The 20373-nt window shown below is 51.6% G+C and overlaps 1 protein-coding gene across 6 annotated transcripts in view; it reads right to left on the reverse strand.

Moving 5' to 3' along the window:
- The window catches only part of CBFA2T3 (CBFA2/RUNX1 partner transcriptional co-repressor 3), a 55957-nt gene that overhangs the window by 18445 nt on the left and 17139 nt on the right, over positions 1 to 20373 (reverse strand). For 4 of the 6 annotated variants that reach the window (XM_056862888.1, XM_056862885.1, XM_056862886.1 and 1 more), the window contains exons 2-3: positions 6116 to 6262; positions 968 to 1045 (exon numbers count right to left, since the gene is read on the reverse strand). In XM_056862888.1, coding sequence (XP_056718866.1) covers positions 968 to 1045; positions 6116 to 6236 — 199 coding nt within the window. In that variant the 5' untranslated portion in view covers positions 6237 to 6262. The remainder of the gene's footprint in view (positions 1 to 967; positions 1046 to 6115; positions 6263 to 20373) is intronic. The other 2 variants (XM_056862890.1, XM_056862889.1) reach the window with 1 other exon arrangement.

A 20373-nucleotide genomic window follows, 5' to 3' on the forward strand; every position in this document is an offset into this window, starting at 1 on the left:
AACATCCCAAAAGCTCAGGGAACAGAAGTGCCAGTACGTGTGCAGTTCGGATTCTGTGAGGGAAGAGGAAATTGTCACCTTGGCTGGAATTAAAACACTGCACAGGTTCTATGGGCAGGAGTGGCTTTGTGTGGCAGGTTGAGGACTGGGAAACAGCCCCCGGCGGGGGGAAGCAAAACAGCTGATAGAGGGGAGCCAGTTAGGCTCAAAATGGACTGGGAAACAGGAATCAGAGATAGGGAGGAAAGGGGAAGAAGATCTGAGGCAGCTCAGTCGGGGAGCTGAGGGTCAAAGGGGAAGGACTTTCACACATGAGTGACTTATTCTTTAGTGAGTGAAGTGCCAAGTGGTCTCAAAGCATGTCCAAAGTGCTTTTCACTCCACACTGAAAAGCCACGGCCCTTCCTTCCATCCCTCTTAGGAGGCAGAACTCCCTCCTTGCTTATATCTGTTTACTTCCCAATTGCAGACTTGAACTGATTTAAGTATATGCAAATTTTAAACAGTTCTTGTTTGGCCTTGCAGGTGAGCAGAATCCAAAGATGCTGGCAAAGGGGCTAAAATAACATGAACTGGCCTAAGTTTGTTGTGGCGCTGGCTTAGGGTTGCCAGGTCCCTCTTCACCACCAGCGGGAGGTTTTTGGGGCAGAGCCTGAGAGGGCGAGGCTTGGGGAGGGACTTCAGTGCCATAGAGTCCAATGGCCAAAGCAGCTGGAGATCGGTTGTAATAGCAGGAGATCTCCAGCTACTACCTGGAGGTTGGCAACCCTACTCTGGCTACCTGGGATGAACAAAGGGGCGGAGTGGGGGGGGGCTTGCCAACCCACGGGGCTGCCCCCAGTTGGTAACACCGCCTGCCTCCCCTCCAGCAAGGGTATCCTTGCCCGGTGCTTCCCCCTCCCCACTTCCTCTGGCTGAGCTACAGCCTCTGGGTCTCTCCTTGGCAGGCGCGTTTCATCTTACTTACAGAGACACACCATGGACCATTTCAAGCAGCCATGAAAACGGCCGCGGGGCAGAAACATCGGCGGCCCGGCTTCGCGATCTGCAAGCAAAATAAAACAGACGCCATCAGGAGAGGCCAGAGGCAGGGAAGCCCCTTTCCCCAGTCCCTGAGCTCCCTGCTTCCAGCAGCCAACAGGTGGGCTGAAGCTGCTGCCTGGGAGGAGGAGGGCGAGGGCCAGCCTAGTCGGGGCTCTGATGTCATGGGCCAAACTCAAGGGCACCTCATCCGAAGGACTGTGGCCCGGCGGCCCTCAGGCAATTTGCTCTGGAGGAGACCCATACTCTGGAAGGCAGGCTCAGGGAAGCCCCTCCAAGGTGAATGTCTTGCAAGCTGTAGGATTACCACAGCTTGTTATACTCATCAGCAGGAGTCAGCGACTGGCGGCCTTTTGGCTGAATGTGGCTCACAAATGGTCATCGTTTGGCCCACTGGAGAAATTATCCCTCTTTCCTAGCCAATATTTTATGTTTGGTATGTATATTAACTATGTTTTTAATAAAGTTTTTTTGAATGAGGTATGTTTGGAAGGGGGGTTTATTTTAATGGTTTTATAATGTAATTTTATCAAGTATGTTTTAAATGGTTAGCTGCCTTGGCGGCCCTTGTATGGGCAGAAAGGTGGGCTATACATTTGGACAATAAATAAATAAAAAGCCATTTTCCTTGCCTTTCTGATGCACTTTTCTGCCTGTCATATGGCTGAAGTTTTAGTCACTTCATACCAAAGGGGGGGGGGCTCATCTGGAAGGGAAGAGCCTGTGAACGCTTCCCAGATAAGAAACCTGCCTAGCAGCTCGTGGTTTCTACAGTCCCCTGGTTATGTCACACACACACACACACACACACCGATCTCATCTGACTGGCACAATGAATGACCAGTGTGGTTTCTCCTGGGATGCTTGCAGGGTTCCAGAGACTCTGGATGGCACCACAGCCTTTAGCCCGTTCTCTGCACACCTCTGTGCTTTCCAAAGGTGCCATCTGGCCGGCAAACGTTACCTGGGGTATCAGCACAGAATTGCCTGGCTTAGAACCGAAAGGCAATCTGTCAAGCCAGGAGGTTATTAAGGCCCACGGTTTATGCAGCAGATCTTAGCAGAGCTCTTGCCGAAGGGCCCTTCAGCACCTGCCTGCTAATATCCACTCCAATGAAGTGCCAAAGGCATGTCTGCCTGTCATTCCCCCATCCCTAACCTCTAAGCGTTTTAAATGCAGCATCAGTGTGTGTGTGTGGGGGGAGGGGTCTCTGCCTGCTGTTGGACATTGCAGTAATGGTTGGGGTTTTTTTTTTCTATAGGGGAGGGCCGGGGTTGCCCTTTACACAAAGCATCATATTCCTTAAAGAACCGACACATCTGCTGCCTGAGAACGATTAAAACCAAACTCCATCAGATCACAGACAAGCGGAATCCGATTTCTAATTAGAGGATGAACATCTGGTTCAAAAAGCAAGGCCAGAGTTGACTTAGAACTGCCACTTGGAATTGAGGGGGGGGGGAGAGGAGTCAGAACCCCCCATACAAGGAAGAGGGAGGGGGAGGGATTCCTTGCCCTGATCTTACCAGATGAGGAGGCTTTGTGGTTGGAGAAGCAGGCGGAGTAGGGTGGGGGAAGGTATATTTTTATCTCTCTGCTCGCAAGTAAGAATCTGTTAGTTTCGACTTGGGTCGTGTGGCCTGCAGCTAAAGCCTAAAGGAATCTTGGAGCAAGCTATTCTAGCAACAGACATTTCGGCGCATGTGGCTCGAGTCGAGCTGCCCATCTGCCGCTGCATCTCTCTCATCTGCGAAGAAGGAGGCAAGGACGGCGCTGTGCGGCCTCTCTTCCTACCATGGAGGCTGCATTTGCGCTCCGCAGTGCAAACCCCACTCGTTGGCCGCACCATCTGCTGGTGTGCAACTGAGTATATGACTTTCCTTAATATAGGTGCAATTGTAGGGCTGGTATCCTCTGTGAGCAAGGGGGTGGCTCAGGAGCCCAGTTTGGGCCTTGCTAGAAAAAGACAGTGGAAGCAATCAAAGCGTAGGATTCTTGGTTGCAAACAGGGAGGCCCATTTAAGGAGCCATAGGATTGCCAAATTTTAGGTGGTGGCTGGAGATTTCCTGCTATTAATATCTGGTCTCCAGGCGACAGAGATCAGTTCACTTGGAGAAAACGGCCACTTCAGAAGGTGCACGCTATGGCATTATACCCTATTGAAGTCCCTCCCCTCCCCAAACCCTGTCCTCTTCAGCCTCCATCCCCCAAATCTCCAGGTATTTCCCAACCCCGAACTGGCAACCCTACGGAGCCGCCTCTTCCGCAATCCCTTGGGTGCTTATAAAACGCGGTCAGATTAGGCCAAGTGCAGCTCGGGACCCACCCAGCCAAACGCAGCAGGGGGGAAACGGCCTGCTTTTGCAGCCTGCCGTGGACTGCAGGGCAAGCAGCTGGCTGGCCCTGATCCATGGCAGGGCACCAGTTGTATGGGCTTGCAAAAGAGCCAGGTCTGTGTTCCATCTGCCCACAACTGCACTGTGCAAGAATCTGGCACAGAATCCAGCATCTGCCACTTTGTATACGGAAGCCAAAGAGATACGAGGACATAACCGCCCTTCACAGAAGAGGCCAGGTCCCGTTTGGGCTCTGCAGCAGGTCCCCAGGGAATGGACCGGGGAGAGCTGCGGAGGGTGGGTGGGGTAGAATTGTCTCCTGATGTTTGTCTCCTCTCCCCTCCTCCCTGACCAGCCAAATCCTCTTTTTCTTTCCTTTCGAAAAGCTGGATCCTGCAAACGGAATGTCCTAAGAAAACTCATTTGAATCATATTTTTTATTCTGGCACTAGAATGTGGTGCAGATCGGATGGGGGAGGGGACATTCTGCGGGGAAAGAGCCTAAACAAATGCATGCGAATGCGTTCTTTCTGGGATGGGTGGTTACAGGTAAATCCTCCAGGAGCTTTCTGTGAAATGAATCAAGCGACAGCTGGAAGCCAGAAGCCAAAAGGGAGGACTCGGTGTTGCTGCGGAACGGTCCCTGGGCCCGGTTTGCCGACCTGCAGCGCAGTGGTTAGAGTGACAGTCTATGACTGGGAAGACCTGGGTTCAAATCCCTGCTCAGTCATGAAACGCAACCTAGCCTGCCTCACAGGGTGGTTGTGAGGATAAATGGGGAAGGGAGAGCTTCACACCGGAGTTCGTTGGAGGAAAGGCAGGATAAAAGTGTGCCAGGTAAACAACATATAATTTAAACCAGGGGCTCTTTCAGGCGCAGCACTGGAACCCAGACACAATGCCAGGACTCATGGAAAACAATAATGCCCCTGAGCATGCGCGGAATATCCACAGTGCAGCCCTGCATGTTTTCAGGGGGGAAATATGCCTCTCTTTTTGCATTTCCGCCTAAGTGGTGCTGGGTTAGCTGTCCACCGGGGTCTGGATCGGCTGCCCCCCCAAGCTGGCTTCTCCTCTCCCGTTCCTAATTCCCCTTTCTAATTGCAAATTCCGTCCCCGCTCTTCAACAGCATGGCGGCTGGCATCCCAAAGAGCAGGCTCTTCCCAGCAGCTGCTTCCCTGGCACTCCAAGCACAGTGCCAGATGGCAGCGCCATGAGTTTGCAAGGAGAAGCGGCACGAGGCGAGAAGCAGCCAGAGCGAAGGTGGACGACATCCAAGCCCGCCCACCCCGGCATCGGAAGCAGCTCGGAGGCTGCAGAGAACCGGAACTGTCGTGCTTGAGAAAGAATGAGCCAGGCCTGGAGAGCCAGCCGGGGGCAGCGGCCACCCCCAGGGCCGGTGCAACGTTCTGCGCTAGGGTTGCCAGGTCCCTCTTTCCCACTGTCGGGAGGTTTTTGGGGCAGAGCCTGAGGAGGGCGGGGTTTGGGGAGGGAAGGGACTTCTATGCCATAGAGTCCAATGGCCAAAGTGGCCATTTTCTCCAGGTGATCTGACCTCTATCGGCTGGAGATCAGTTGTAATAGCAGGAGGTCAACTAGTACCTGGAGGCTGGCAACCCTATTCTGCACCCATCCCAGGTTCCAGGCAGGCTGATGAACAGCCCCCCACACACACACCTTGGGCGACTGCTACCTAGGTTTTTGCAAAGTACAGGGAAGAGGAAGCTATTTTCCAGCAGGCCACAATTCTGGAAGTCCCAGGACAGTGCTGAGTAGGGCTGCCAAATCTGGCAGATTCAGGGGTGGGGTCAGGGGGTGTTGGGGTTTGGGGAGGGGCAGGACCTCAGCAGGGTGTAATGCCAGAGAGTCCACCCCAAAGTAGCCACTGATCTCTGTTGTAATTCCAGGAGATCTCAAGGCCCCACCTGGAGGTTGGCAATGCTCTTGATGACCAAGACAAGGCAGCCAAGGCTGGCCGAAGAGTTCGGGGCACCCTGGGCAAACTGCCCTCCATTCATAATAGAGAAAAATGAGTACAATATTTGATCATTTCATTTATATGAGATACATAGTATTTTTAAAAAAATACAGACGAGGAATTCACTTCTACTTTAGTGCCCCTTGAAGCCCGGAGTCCTCGGTGGCCACCTAGTCTAGTTTGTCTAGTGTGGTCAAAATTGCCCTGCAGGCCTTGCTGGTGGCTGGCTGGGGCATTCGGCCGGAGGAGCGAGCAAAAACTCTGGCCCTTGCTGCCCTTGGGATCTGCAGGGGTCTTCCTCCTGGACTGGCACAGGCAAATTTGCTCGGGTCCTCACTGCTGGTTCCTTCCTGCAATATCAGGCAACTGCAGAGAGCTCTCCTCTTCCCTCTGCCCTCTTTCCTTTAAGCAAGCCATGCAACCGAGTCAAGGAAGGCAACAGCTCTACTTGCTCCATGCATTCCAGGTCACTTCGGTGCTGCCCAACTAGCTCCAGTGAAGCTGCCCAACTAACTCCAGCCCTGAGTTGGTAAAGGGATTGAGCAGTAAACAGGAGTCTGGGTAGCACCTGAAAGACGAACCAAGTTGCGTTCCACCACTAGCTTTTGTGGATGAGAGCCACGGTGTCCCACGGGGCAAAGGGATGCCCTTAGAGACCCAGGCACAAGAGGAGGCAGCAAGAAGCTCCTTCTCCCAGCCAGAAGGGTCGTCCCACTGGGCAAGACCAAGGGGGACATCTGTTTGACCGGCTACTCACTGGGGTTTGGCGTGAAGGTGGGGTGTCGAGTCGCTCCCTGCGTGGCGGCTGGTGACGGTGGCGGCATATTTGGTGGCGTCGATCGGGACTGCGTCTTCACATCGGCCGGCGAGTCAGGCATTCTTGCTGCTTGCTTCTCTGAACTACCTGCGAAGTGGAGAAAGGGGAGGGGAGAGAGAGAAGGGGAAAGAGGTCAGGAGAGCCACTCAGTCACCCAGAAAGGGGGAGCGCTGCTTTGGGATGGAAGCAGGTGAAAAGGTCACAAAGGACCAGGACCACAGGGAGTCACACGCACTAGGACTTCAGGTTGCCAACCTCCAGGTGGGTCCTGGAGATCTCCAGCTGATTTCTCCTGGAGGACATTGGCTGCTTTGGAGGGTGGTCTATAAGGCATTACACCCTGCTGAACTCCTTCCCAAGCCCCGCCCTCCCCAAACTCTACCCCCCAAATCACCAGAAATTTCCCAACCCAGAGCTGACAACCCTACTAGCACCTCTTTCGCCATCCCACGTCCCACACGGCTGACAAACCAGCACTGGATGTTTCAGCTCATTTCATGATGGTGCAGATCCATCCAGATCTTCCCCAGCATCTGCTCCTTCAAAGGGAGAGGCTGCCTCTGAGCCACACCCCCTCCCCAGCTGAAGACCACCCAGCTTTAACATAAGAACATAAGAAAGGCCCTGCTGGGTCAGACCAAGGCCCATCAAGTCCAGCAGTCTGTTCCCACAGTGGCCAACAAGGGGTCTCTAGGAAGCCCACAAACAAGACGATTGCAGCAGCATTTATCCTGCCTGTGTTCCAAAGCACCTAATATAACAGGGCATGCTCCTCTGAGACTGGAGAGAATAGGCATGCATCATGACTAGTATCCATTTTGACTAGTAGCCATGGATAGCCCTCTCCTCCATGAACATGTCCACTCCCCTCTTAAAGCCTTCCAAATTGGCAGACATCACCACATCCTGGGGCAGGGAGTTCCACAACTGAACTATGCTTTGTGTGAAGAAATATCTCCTTTTATCTGTTTTGAATCTCTCCCCCTCCAGCTTCAGCAGATGACCTTGCGTTCTGGTATTATGAGAGAGGGAGGAATCCTCCAGCCTGAGGGCAGGTCTCCCAGTCTGGATGATGTTGATCGATTCAGGTGGGGGTTGGACCTTGCAAAGAGGCGCCCACCAAGGCTTCTGCCTGGAACACAGCGGAGAGGGAAGGAAGCCTGCGTCGTTCCAGATCCCGGGGTCTCAATGGGAAGGGAGCCCCCACCCCCACGGGCTCCCCTTTTTTATTTTGCTGAGCTGGAGAAGGCAGAGCACAAGAAGATAGTGATTCCGAGGGGGTCCCTGAGATATGCAGCCCCTCCCTCCACCCATGAAGATTATGCATGCTGCTACTACTACTAGGGCTGCCAGATCCAGGTTATGAAATTCATGGTGATTTGGGGGTGGAGCCTGGGGAGGGACTTCAGAGAGGTATAATGCCACGGACTCCCCGCTCCAAAACAGCCGTTTCCCCCAGGGGAACTGATCTCGGCAGTCTGGAGATCAGGTGTAATTCCAGGAGATCTCCAGGCACCACCTGGAGGTTGGAAACCCAAACTAATAATAATGGAGTGTGGTAATAACCAAAAGGAGCCTGTAGCCAAGAAATCAGAAGGAGATTGAGACCGGGAAGGGCAGCCATGAAGGAGATAGAAAAGATTCTGAATTGTAAGGATGTGTCACTGGCCACCAAGATCAAGTTAATTCATGCTATCGTATTCCCTATTATTATGTATGGGTGTGAAAGCTGGATAATGCTGATAGGAAGAAAGTAGATTCCTTTGGAATGTAGTGTTGGAGAGGAGATGTTACGGATACCATTGTCTGCCAAAAAACCAAAACAGTGGGTTATAGATCAAATCAAGCCCGAACTGACCCTAGAAGCTAAAATGACTAAACTGAGGCTGTCGTACTTTGGTCACATTATGAGAAGACCAGAGTCACTGGAAAAGACAATCATGCTAGGAAAAGTTGAGGGCAGCAGGGAAAGAGGAAGACCCAACAAGAGATGGATTGACTCTATAAAGGAAGCCTCAGCCCTCAGTTTGCAAGACCTGAGCAAGGCTATTAAGGATAGGACGTTTTGGAGGACATTGATTCATAGGGTTGGAAGCGACTTAACCACACTTAACACACACACAGTAATAATAATAATAATAATAGTATGTGGGGTGATTATTGTTTCTCTGATCAGTCCAGGGGGCGGGACAAGCGAGCCTCCCCTGACAGCTGCCAGTTCAACACAAAAGCACCTGCCCTGGAGCTCGGAGGCCGCCAAGTTCATCTCTCTCTCTCTCTGCCCCATTAGAGAGGATGCACTGGAGGTTGATGGCTCGGCACAAGTGTGCCAGCAGCTGTGGCTGTCCATCCAAGAGCCTGAAGGCTGCAGGCCCCTGCCAAGGCCCAGATGAGAACCAAAGAAGGCAAGCGTCCCCTTTGCCGCTCCTGCTTGGGGTCAGCCAGCGTCTCCTCGAGGTGACACTGCCTTTAGAAGACCGGCAGAGCTTGTGAGCAGACGGCGCGGCTGATCAGCTGTGATCTACGGCACATTCCTAATCCACTGCAACTGTTGCACGGTTAATTGAACCTTGCCAGGGAGAGGTGTGTGTGTGTGTGTGTGGGGAGGGGGAGAGAGAGAGAGAGAGAGAGAGAGAGAGAGAGAGAGAGAGAAAGAAAATGCTGCCGGGCTAAATAAAGCCACAACCTCAGCCAAACAGAGATGTTTATTGGGGTTTGTGGAACAACCTTAGCTGGTGCTGAACTTGAGCGCTCATAGAACAGCTTCTTCGTTACGGACACTGGATGCCTCAATTCTGCAGGGAGCTAAGGTGGAATCTTTGTCCAGGGGCCCAGGGTGGCTCTTGGCAGCCCTGAATGTGGGCAATTTTGTCCAGAGCCAGCATCTCCCTGTGACAGAAGTACTGGGTCCCTGGAGCCCCAGAGGTGTTCCCCCAGGATCCTCTGCAGAAGTTGCAGCGGTGCTGGTGGAATGGTATAATATTCTCTAATGGCTCTCCGCTGTATGTGATTTAAAAGTTGCACCCAGCAACCTTTGGGAGGGGTCCTGCCTCCCATTTCTACACTTCTCTCTCTCTCTCTCTGATACACACAGAAACACCCCTGTATCCATCCCATTGTGCTTACAGGGCACGTCCCCCAGAATAGGAAAACCCTAGCAATTATTCATTTGACTATTTCAATTCACTTCAATACACTCTAAAATAATATCACTAGTATGAATGTCTAGCTAGTTTAAAGTGTCCTAGGACTCCCCTGAAGAGCCCCGTGGCACAGAGTGGTAAGCTGCAGTACTACAGTCCAAGCTCTGCTCATGACCTGAATTTGATCCCAACGGAAGTTGGTTTCAGGTAGCCAGCTCAAGGTTGACTCAGCCTTCCATCCTTCCGAGGTCAGTAAAATGAGTACCCAGCTTGGTGGGGGTAAAGGGAAGACGACTGGGGAAGGCGCTAGCAAACCACCTTGTAAACAAAATCTGCCTAGTAAACATCGGTATGTGACGTCACTCCATGGGTCAGGAATGACCCGGTGCTTGCACAGGGGACTACCTTTATCTTTACTTTAGGACTCCCCCCCACACACACAATTTGCCCACTGGGTCTCCATAAATCAGCCTTTTCCATCACCCCCAAGTGTCATGTCGTTTGGCGACATGTGATGCCGAATGGAGGGACACCCAAGAGCACGCTTCATTTTACGATGACTATAAGTAAATGGGGAGGGAAGGCGGCATGGCACAGCTGGAGCACTTCAGATCTCAGAAGTGAAGCACAGTCGGTACTTGGAAGAAAGTCCTCCAAGGAAGACTCTGTAGAGGAAGACCCTGGCTAGGGTTGCTGGGTCCCTCTTTGCCACCAGCAGGAGGTTTTTGGGGCGGAGCCTGAGGAGGACGGGGTTTGGGGAGGGGAGGGACTTCAATGCAATAGAGTCCAATTGCCAAAGCAGCCATTTTCTCCAGGGGATCTGATCTCTATCGGCTGGATATCAGTTGTAATAGCAGGAGATCTCTGGAGGTTGGCAACCCTAGCCATGGCAAACCTCTTCTGCTTCTCACTTGCCTTGAAAGCCCCTTGCTTGGGTCGCCATAGGTAAGCTGAGACTTGACGGCACTTACATATGTGTAAATAAATGGCCTGTGTTCTCAACTGTGGGGAGAGGGCAGGAGGCACACTGTGCATGCCCAGGCCTCATGCAAAATCGGTCCAAAACACAAACTGACACCCGGTATTTCAAGAGGAGCTCTCGGTGGCTGCCTCCCTCGTCTGGCAGCCAGCCTGCCCCTGGGGGCTGCAAGGCAGACCGCTTGGTCTCGCTCTTGAAAGCTCCCCCCCTCCGGAGATCTACGCTCCGGCCACGAGCCAGCAATGGAGCCTCCACCCCAGACTGCCTTCTCTCCTCGCCATTCCCAGCATGTGGCTGAGTCCGGGCCAACAAACACGAGCTTTGCCGGTGATAAATCAGCTCATGAAGCAGCTCGGGCAGAGGCCAAGGAGAGGGAGAGGCGGCTCCCCATCCCTCTTGGCTTCTCAGCGTCCCTTTGGCTCTGGAGCAGGACGGTCATTTCCAAGCCACTGGGGGGGGGGGCTGCCTTGCCCTTCAGCCAGCCTCTGTTCGTCTGCCTGCCTGCCTGTCAAGCCCATTTTTGACTCTGCCCTGGAGCTTAGGACAGTTCTCCCCTTGTCTCTTTTATCCTCACAACTGCCCTGCAAGGGAGAGAGAGTGATGGTCCAAGGTCACCCAGCAAGCACAGAGTAGGCATTTGAACTCAGGTCTCCCAGAAGCCCCATGGCGCAGAGTGGTAAGGTGCAGTACTGCAGTCGAAGCTCTGCTCACGACCCAAGTTCAATCCTGATGGAAGTCAGTTTCAGGTAGCCGGCTCAAGGTTGACTCAGCCTTCCATCCTTCCGAGGTCGGTCACATGAGTACCCAGCTTGCTGGGGGTAAAGGGAAGATGACTGGGGAAGGCACTGGCAAACCACCCCATACACAAAGTCTGCCTACTAAACGTCAGGATGTGACATCACCCCATGGGTCAAGAATGACCCGGTGCTTGCACGGGGGACCTTTACCTTTTACTCCCAGATCCTAGTCCAATCCTCTAAGTCTTGCACCCCCCTGTCTGTAAATCTCCCCAGAGTTCGCTCTGGAATCAGCCCACAGTGTGACACCACAGTTCCGCCTGGAGAAACGCAAAGCAATCCGGGAGTGCCTGTGAGCATGTCTTCCTGCACAAAAGCGCTGTGCTAAGCTGACTTTAACACATCAGTTCCACACATTATGCAGCAACAGTCCTGGCCTTCAGGTGTACACTTAACAGAGAGCTTCAACCAGCTCCATCCCCTGCCTTGTATGATGTGCATGTTCTCGGGTACATGTTTCATCACATCCATGCTTCGTGTGTACATGTATGCACAGACAGGATCTTAAATGTGCACCCCCAAAAAGAACAGAAAAGAGCAAGAGTCCAGTAGCACTTTAAAGACCAACAAAATTTCGGGCAGGGATGAACTTTTGTGAGTCACAGCTCAGATCCGAAGAAGTGAGCTGAGACTCACGAAAGCTCCTACCCTGCCAGAAATTTTGTTCGTCTTTAAGGTGTTCCCGGACTCTTGCTTTTTTCTACTGCTACAGACAGACTAACACGGCGACCCATCGTCATCTACCCCCAAAAAGAGTTATAGGCCTGTTGTACATGTCAAAGGTCCTGTGTATGATAAACAACTTTCACCTCTTCTTTGGACTGAACAGCAACGACAACAATTCTTGGAAGAAGATTGGTTTTTGTAGGTTATCCGGGCTGTGTGACCGTGGTCTTGGTATTTTGTTTCCTGACGTTTCGCCAGCAGCTGTGGCAGGCATCTTCAGAGGAGTAACACTGAAGGACAGTGTCTCTCGGTGTCAAGTGTGTAGGAAGAGTAATATATAGTCCGAAAGGGGTTGGGTTTGAGCTGAATCATTGTCCTGCAAAAAGTACCAAAGGTAATGTGGTAATCATTGTCCTGTATCAAGATAATGTGCTAATGAGGGTGTGATATGTTAATATGGAACCATTGTATCCTGAAGTGATCTGTTAATGTGTGAAATCCAAAGCTAATCTGCATGGCTATTGTGGACTGTAGTCTTTGTTAGTCTGGAGGTTTTCAGGACAGGAAGCCAAGCCTTATTCATTCTTAAACTCTCTTCTTTTCTGTTAAAGTTGTGCTGATGTTTATGAATTTCAATGGCTTCTCTGTGCAATCTGACAAAATAGTTGGTAGAATTGTCCAGTCTTCAGTGTTACTCCTCTGAAGATGCCTGCCACAGCTGCTGGCGAAACGTCAGGAAACAAAATACCAAGACCACGGTCACACAGCCCGGATAACCTACAAGAACCAATGAACTCTGACCGTGAAAGCCTTCGACAATATCTTGGAAGAAGAGCTTGCCTTTAAACACCGCAAGGAAAGAGATTTCAAGAAATCCTCTCTGCAAGCTCTGTTGGAAGGAACAGGAGATGTGCGCGAGGAGAGCATCACTCTAAGGCAAGTGACCCACTCCGTTGCCTGCATTCTCCCTCTCTCCTGCCTGCTCTCACTCTAGAACGCTACAGGTTTGCTTCCAAAGCGCATGCTCAGAGTTTGGCTTGCACATTCCAACAAGCCAAAGCCACAGGTGTGCAACTGGCTTTTCAGGAGGGTCTTGGTCCTTTCCTGGTTGCCACAAGGGCTGATGTGAATGGTGCTTTTGAGCTCTGCCATTAGCTCCCTAATGGTCGCTTCTTCGAAGATGACCCCACTCTGGCATCTCGACATTCAAATTCGAGGTCAGATCATCTCTCAGAAATCAAAGTGACCCTGGCCAATTTCATGGGAAAGAGGAGCTTGAGAATTAAACAGCAAACATACTGGTCCCAGCTCTGGCCGTGCTTTCAAATATTTGATTCAGGAAAAATGCTCCACCCCGAGATTGGGCATGTCTACAGCGAAAGTTACCCTACCCACTGGCTGACAGGTATTTCCCCCACTGCAGACTTAACAGCAGCTTTAAGGGGACCATGTCAGTTGGAGAAACGGTCTGGTAAATTGGGATAAAAGCCCCACTGTCCTGATCAAAACCCAGACCCCTGCTTTCAAGTAAAATCCCAGACAGTTGAGAGACCCAATCTTGTTCATTCCGTTTCCATCACTAATTCTGAAGGTACAGGAGAGACAGACACTCAGAATCTTGCTCGGAGTGAGTAACCTGGAATGGAAGGGCAAGGCTATGCAGAGCGGGCATCTTTGTCTGCTAGGCAATGCAAAAGGGTCAGGGAAGACCCTCCTGGTCTATCACAAGAAACACACTGTGTGTGTGTGTGTGTGGGGGGAGATAGTTGTGAATTTCCTGCATCGTGCAGGGGCTTGGACTAGATGACCCTGGTGGTCCCTTCCAACTCCATGATTCTATGATGCCATGCTGGATCAGACCAAGGCCCATCAAGCCCAGCAGTCTGTCCACACAGCAACCAATGAGGTGCCTCCAGGAAGCCCACAAGCAAGACGACTGCAGCAGCATTGTCCTGCCTGTGTTCCATGACACCTAATATAATAGGCCTGCTCCTCTGATTGTGGAGAGAATAGGTTGCCTCATGACTAATAGCCATGGATAGCCCTATGCTTTATAAGAACATATGAAAAGCCCTGCTGGGTCAGACCCAGGCCCATCAACTCCAGCAGCCTGTTCACACAGTGGCCAACCAGGTGCCTCTAGGAAGCCCACAAACAAGACGACTGCAGCAGCACCATCCTGCCTGTGTTCCACGGTGCCTAAGATAAAAGGCATGCTCCTCCGATCCTGGAGAGAATAGGTATGCATCACGACTAGTATCCATTTTGACTAGTAGCCATGGATAGCCCCTCTCCTCCATGAACATGTCCACTCCCCTCTTAAAGCTTTCCAAGTCGGCAGCCATCACTACATCCTGGGGCAGGGAGTTCCACAATTTAACTATGTGTTGTGTGAAGAAATCCTTTGAGGCTGGCCTCCTTCTGGGCTGGAAATGCAATGCTTGGCATTGAGGTAGGTCTTCAGTGGTCCCACCCAAGGGAGCCAGCCTGTGGGTGCCCTCCAGGTCCACTGCTTAGATCCCAACAGAAAGTAAACTTGGGGGGCTCTGGCTCTGATTTTGGATGCGCTCCAACAGCCGCAATGGCTCTGCCAAGGCAGCTGACAGCAGTGGAGAAATGCACCAGATGTGAAAAAGACAGACATGCCCAAGGGAGCAGAATGAGAAGGTGTGGCTCAGTGGCAGAGCATCTGCTTGGCATGAAGGTCCCAGGTTCAATTCCCAGCATCTCCAGTTAAAGGGATGAGGCAGGTAGATGATGTGAAAGACCTCAAACTGAGACCCTGGAGAGCCGCTGTTGGTCAGACTAGACAATACTGACTTTGATGGACCCAGGGTCTGATTCAGTAGAAGGCAGCTTCATGTGTTCAAAGTGTGATCTGTGTTCACAAGGAAAGGCTGGATGCAAACAGAGATGACAAAGGGACCCAAGGGGAGGGTTTCCAACCTCCAGGTAGTGTCTGGAGGTCTTCTGGAAGTACAACCAGTCTCCAGAAGACAGAGATCAGTTCCCCTGGAGAAAATGGCTGCTTTGAAGGTGGACTGTGTGGCATTATACTCCATCAAAGTCCCTCTCTGCAAACCCTGCCCTCCCCACGCTCCACCCCCAAAATCTCCAGGTATTTCCCAACCCAGACCTGGCAACCCTAGTTCTGGGGTAGTCTCGCAGGGGTGTGGCCAAACTGAGCAAGCATTCCAGCCCCCGTTTCCTTCTTGACATGCTTTGATTTCTGCAGCTGCCCTGCGGTTAGGGTTGCCAGGAGAGGCCCTTGGCGCATCCTCACTTGTGCCAGAGCGAAGGGTACTCATCATACTCATCACCAATATTCCAGAGCCTGCTGCACCGGCAATCCTCAGCTCCTAGAAATCTCTTCTGGGGCTTCGATCCTGTTTATTTCCAGACTGGCCGCGTCCAATAAATTTTCCATCCCTCTCCCTTATCCCATGCTGTTTTTGGAAGTGTTGAGGGGTGAGAAGCATCATGTGAAATGCTGCACATCGCTCCGGCTGATGACAGCATTCCTGCAACCATCAATGCCTGAGAACGGAGCCTGGCATGACGCGGGACAGGGGGCCTCCCCCCCCACCATGCTTCCTGCTTTATTTATAAATACAGTCCTGAATGACAGGGCAGAGCCAAACAGCAGCTGAGAGTTTCACACAGCAGATGGGATCCAGCAGAAGCCTTGGCATGTCCAGAGAGCTGTCATCCTTGCAAGGCTGTGAGGGAAAGAGCGGATCTGGAATACCGGCAAGCGCTTGAGCATCTGGCGAGCAGCAAAAGAGGCGGCTGCAGTGTGTGAGGGCTACCGGGCAGCAGGGACCGGGCTGGTGGAGGACGAGACAGCGACCTCCCCAAGGGCACTGGTGCATTCACAGAACTGGGCAGGGATGGGCACAGAAGGCTTCTAAGCAGGAGGGGCAGGAAAATGGCCTGAGTTGAAGCACCCCCACCCCCGGTTGCATACAGTGTGTGGGTAACAGATGTCTAAAAGATGCAAGCACCAGCCAAAACGGCGATCCAAAGGGTTGCATCGATACCATGACCAATGGTGGGGAGTATCCTCTGGGCCACTGAAAGGGATTCCCCCCTCCCAACAACATATTGGCTGACTGGCAGCCCCCGGGGCAGATGCTTGGGCTGCCTGTACAGTTGAGCTGGCCCTGGATTCGAATGACAGGCTCCCTCAAAGAGCCTCTCCGCCAAAGGGGGAGGCTCTTTGCATTCAAAACACAAGGTACTGCTGGTCACGGCTAAGCAGACCCTCCAGCCTCATTTCTAAAGTCCAGCATACGCCATTCACCTAAAAAGTTCCAACCTCCCCCTCCCCATTCTTTTCTTGGTGGTTCACCAGGTTACTCAATTTAATACTCAGAGGGTTAAGAAAGACACTTCACATGTCAATCACAGCCAAACAAGTCCATGTCACCGAGTTGCCAACTCAGGTTTAGGAATTTCCTGGAGATTCTCGGGGGGGGGGGAGCTCAGTGGGGTACAAGGCCACACAGCCCCCCCTCCAAAGCAGCCATTCTATGCAGGGGAACGGATCTCTGTCGTCTGGATAGCAGTTGTATTTCCAGGAGATCTCCAGGCCCCACCTGCAAGCTGACAACCCTCTATGTGCAATACCGAGCTTTATCAGCAGATGAAAGGAGGCGACGTGCAGGCCATGCAGAGCCAGCACACAAACACACAGCAGGACGAGGCCTCCCCAGTCGCTGGAAATCTCCCTCCTGGCTTCGGAAGCTTTGGCCACACACCTTAAAGCCAGCCTTAGCCCTCATGAGGGCTAGAGGTTTGGGGCATTCTCTCTGGATTTTGAAGTCTGTGCCTAGTACCAAGTTCTGTGGCTTTTCTATGCTTGCGCAGGTTTGGTGCATGCACACATCTTGCCTAGGGTTGCCAGGTCCCTCTTTGCAACCAGTGGGAGGTTTTTGGGGCGGAGCCTGAGGAGGGAGGGGAGGGACTTCAATGCCATAGAGTCCAATTGCCAAAGCGGCCTTTTTCTCTAGGTGAACTGATCTCTGTCAGCTGGAGATCAGTTGTAATAGCAGGAGAACTCCTACTGGTAATTTATGCTGATGGCATTGCTCATGATATTGTATTGTCTGTATGCATTGCTTGTTTACACTGTTTTGTATTGTTCTTGCTGATTGTTTGTTTGCATCGTATGATTAATATATATTGTATTTGCATTATTTCTTTGAGCTTGGTACGGTCTGTTTTTGCTAAACTTACTTTACAGTATTGGTGAGCATTTTTTAGTGACTACCTGGTGGTTGGCAACCCTAATCTTGCCTGATGACAGGGAGCAATGTGTTAGCAGCATGTTATGGGCGATACTGGAGATTTGCCACTGGAGAAAGAGCTGCATTCTGCATGGATGAGAATGAGAGCCGATTCCCTTCGATTTCAGAGGACTTGCCGAGGTGAGTTTGGAGGGGCAGCTCCTTCAGTGGCTCAGCCTGGCCCCGGACAACCCTTCCAGCCTCTGCACAGTCCCGGGCCCAGGGGACGGACGGAGGCATGTTGACATCACAGAGCCGGAGTGTGGGAACGAATGAGGCTCCCCTCTCCTTTGTTCCTGCAGGAGTCAGGGAAGCAGCACCGATCCCGACTCCAAAGGCAGCAGGAATGAATGTCTTTCCTTGGGGTGGGAAAGGGAATTGGGGGTGGGAGGGAGCGAAATAATTTGTCCCAACTGCTGAGAGCCATGTCTGCTTCCCGCCATCTGGTTTCCATTAGGGGCTGCGCAGCACAGACTGTGAAGCAAGAGTCTAAAAATGAAAAGACTGATCTTTTGCTCCTATGCCGGGCCCGGAGGGCTGCCCGCCCATCCGCACCCACAGCACCTCCCAGAGGGAGCGCCAGCCAAATGCTGCTCTTCGCTTTCCCGGTCCGCCAGGGTTGCCAGATCCCTCTTTGTAACCGGCATGAAGTTTTTGGGGCGGAGCCTGAGGAGGGAGGGGTTTGGGGAGGGGAGGGACTTCAACACCATAAAGTCCAATGGCCAAAGTGGCCTTTTTCTCCAGGTGAACTGATCTCTATCGGCTGGAGAGCAGTTGTAATAGCAGGAGATCTCCAGCTAGTACCTGGAGGTTGGCAACCCTACGGTCCCCCTGGGATTGCAGGCCCTTGACTAGCTCCATAGCAGGCCGCTGGGTACCTTTTCAGCTCCAGCCAGGGTTAGAAACGAGGCAGGATGACCCCTCAAGGTAGCCGATGGCCCGAAAGGAAGGGGTGCTTTCAAAGCATGGTCAGACTCTTTCTCTCACGTGTGCAGCTTCTTCATCTTCGGCTAGAGCTTGGTCAGCCCACACGCCGGTAAGGGGAGGTTGCAGGACCTGCCGCGTGGCACAGCCGTCGCTGTCCTTGACTGCCGAAACCATCCCCTTCTCAAGGCCCAGCTGCTGCCAGGCGATGTGAGTGCCACAGAGCTACCAGAAGTTGCATCCTCAGTGAAGCAGCCACACAGTTGCTTTACCAAGAGAAGAGCTTTCACTGGATGACCACGCTCATGCTCCAAACCAAGCACGAAGCAAATATTTTAAGACTTTGGACACGTCAGTTAGTGATGAGATTAAAATACCCTTTAGCTATGATCGACACAAGCAGCACGGTGAGGTGGTCAAATCTTGGGTACAACCCCTTCACGAAAGGCGGGGATGCTATTTTTGAACATCCCAGCACATAAAGATTAAAATCTCTGCAAGTAAACACTAGGGCAAAAGGTGGTAGCCCAGTCCGAGCGGCCTGATACACTCCTGTTCTACTTGCGAGGAGTACTGTTCACATGGGGAAGCATTCAAAGGAGGTATTTCCCCCACCTGCATGCTGCTCACTCTACCTGTTGAGATCTTTACCACTTCACCATGCTGCCTGTGCAGATCTGGCCAAGCAAAGTTTAATCCCTCATCCTGCCCCCTCCTGCATTACAAAGAGCCAGAAACAAACAGCCCTGCATGAATGTCCAACAGCGGGCAGAGAGAAGGCTGCAGGTACTGGGTGGGATCTGGGCCAGAGCCCACCTGCATGAGCCTCTCAGCTTTTGGTAGGACAGTTCTCAAGGGTAGCAGCCATGCGCAGCCATGCCCAGTGTTGCAGCTGTGCTTGTCTGAGAAGTGTTCTTCTTCCTACTCCTTCTCTCCCCAAGCCCCCCTTCCTCTCCCCCCCCCGACTGGGAGTGGGGAGACAACCAAGGGTTAAGAGGCAATTGCATGAAATCACAGCATCGTTTCATGCTCTCCAAATGAAATCCAGATGCCGGCGGAGCTGGGCTGCCTCCTTCCAAATAAAGGCTGCGCATTCCTGCTCCTCAGCTGCCGGTGCCAGTGGTGGGGCCAAGAACAACCCGGCCATCAGCTCACCAGGGACGGAGCGGCTCCATCTGGATCATGTTAGGCAAGGCGCTCAGCACCAGCGGCAAACACAGGATGAACTGCAGGCCACGAGCATGTGGGAAAGGCCTTGAGTGAGTTTGGTGGGGGGTGGAAATGGGGCTCAACCTGCCTCCTCCAACCCTTTCCATTGAGAACCCAGCTGCTGCCTCACCCACAAGCAGGGCGAACTGCGGGATTTTGCCCTCCATGAAGCTCAACTGGATATTTCTCATCTAGGGTTGCCAGGTCTCTCTTTGCCACCAGCAGGAGGTTTTTGGGGCAGAGCCTGAGGAGGGCAGGGTTTGGAGAAGGGAGGGACTTCAATGCCATAGAGTCCAATTGCCAAAGCGGCTCCACTAACGAGCCACTTTGTGGAACACAAACACTCTGAGACTGACATGCGTTTCTTTGTATTATGGGTTTATCGTGACCATCCACATGATCATAGGGATGTACAGAAAGTGCTCCTTCAAAATGAAATGCGCTTTATACATTTATTTAACACCCTGGCCCCCAACGGGTTAAATAATGAATTTGATTTGTCCTGCTTCTTATGAGTTGAGTTCTGTTTTTGACACTGTGCCTTTAATGAATTCAGCAACAACGGTAGCACGTGACCCATTAGCTCTATATCTGCGTATGCAGTATCTTTACAATCTAACTTAGAACCGGAAGGTTCAGCAGCCCTTCTTTTTGGGAGCATAAAAAATATTAAAAAATTGCAAAAATATAGTATTATATAAAACTAATACGTTTGGATAATAAAAGAATAAGAAAAAATTGAACTATATGGATTAATTACTCCCAGTGAGTTTGCTTTTTCAATACACTTAGAGGTAAGCTTTTTTGTATAATTATTGTTGTCTATCCTTATATTTATCATTGACTAACTATTTATTTATTTGGAAAATGTAAAAATGTTAAAATGGTATAAAAAATTTTTCTAGGCTGATGAAGCTGTGCTTTTGTGAAAGCGCTAAAGATATCCGGAATAGCGTTTCCTCTCTTCACTGTCTTGTTACCACCTGTGGACCCTTGTGGACCTTATTTCTACGTTTACATCTGAAGATGATGGAATAGGATAAGACCTTTGGACTTTGGACTTTTTCCATTTGTTCCTGGTATTTTTGTATATAGTGTTTATATAGTTTTGTATTACACACTTTTGGTGGTTTTTCATTGTTAGCACTTGAATGAACTTTTGGAATTTCCTATTGAGTCGTGTTAGTTTGTT

The sequence above is a fragment of the Euleptes europaea genome, chromosome 17, assembly GCF_029931775.1.
Source record: "Euleptes europaea isolate rEulEur1 chromosome 17, rEulEur1.hap1, whole genome shotgun sequence".
Classification (NCBI taxonomy): domain Eukaryota; kingdom Metazoa; phylum Chordata; class Lepidosauria; order Squamata; family Sphaerodactylidae; genus Euleptes; species Euleptes europaea.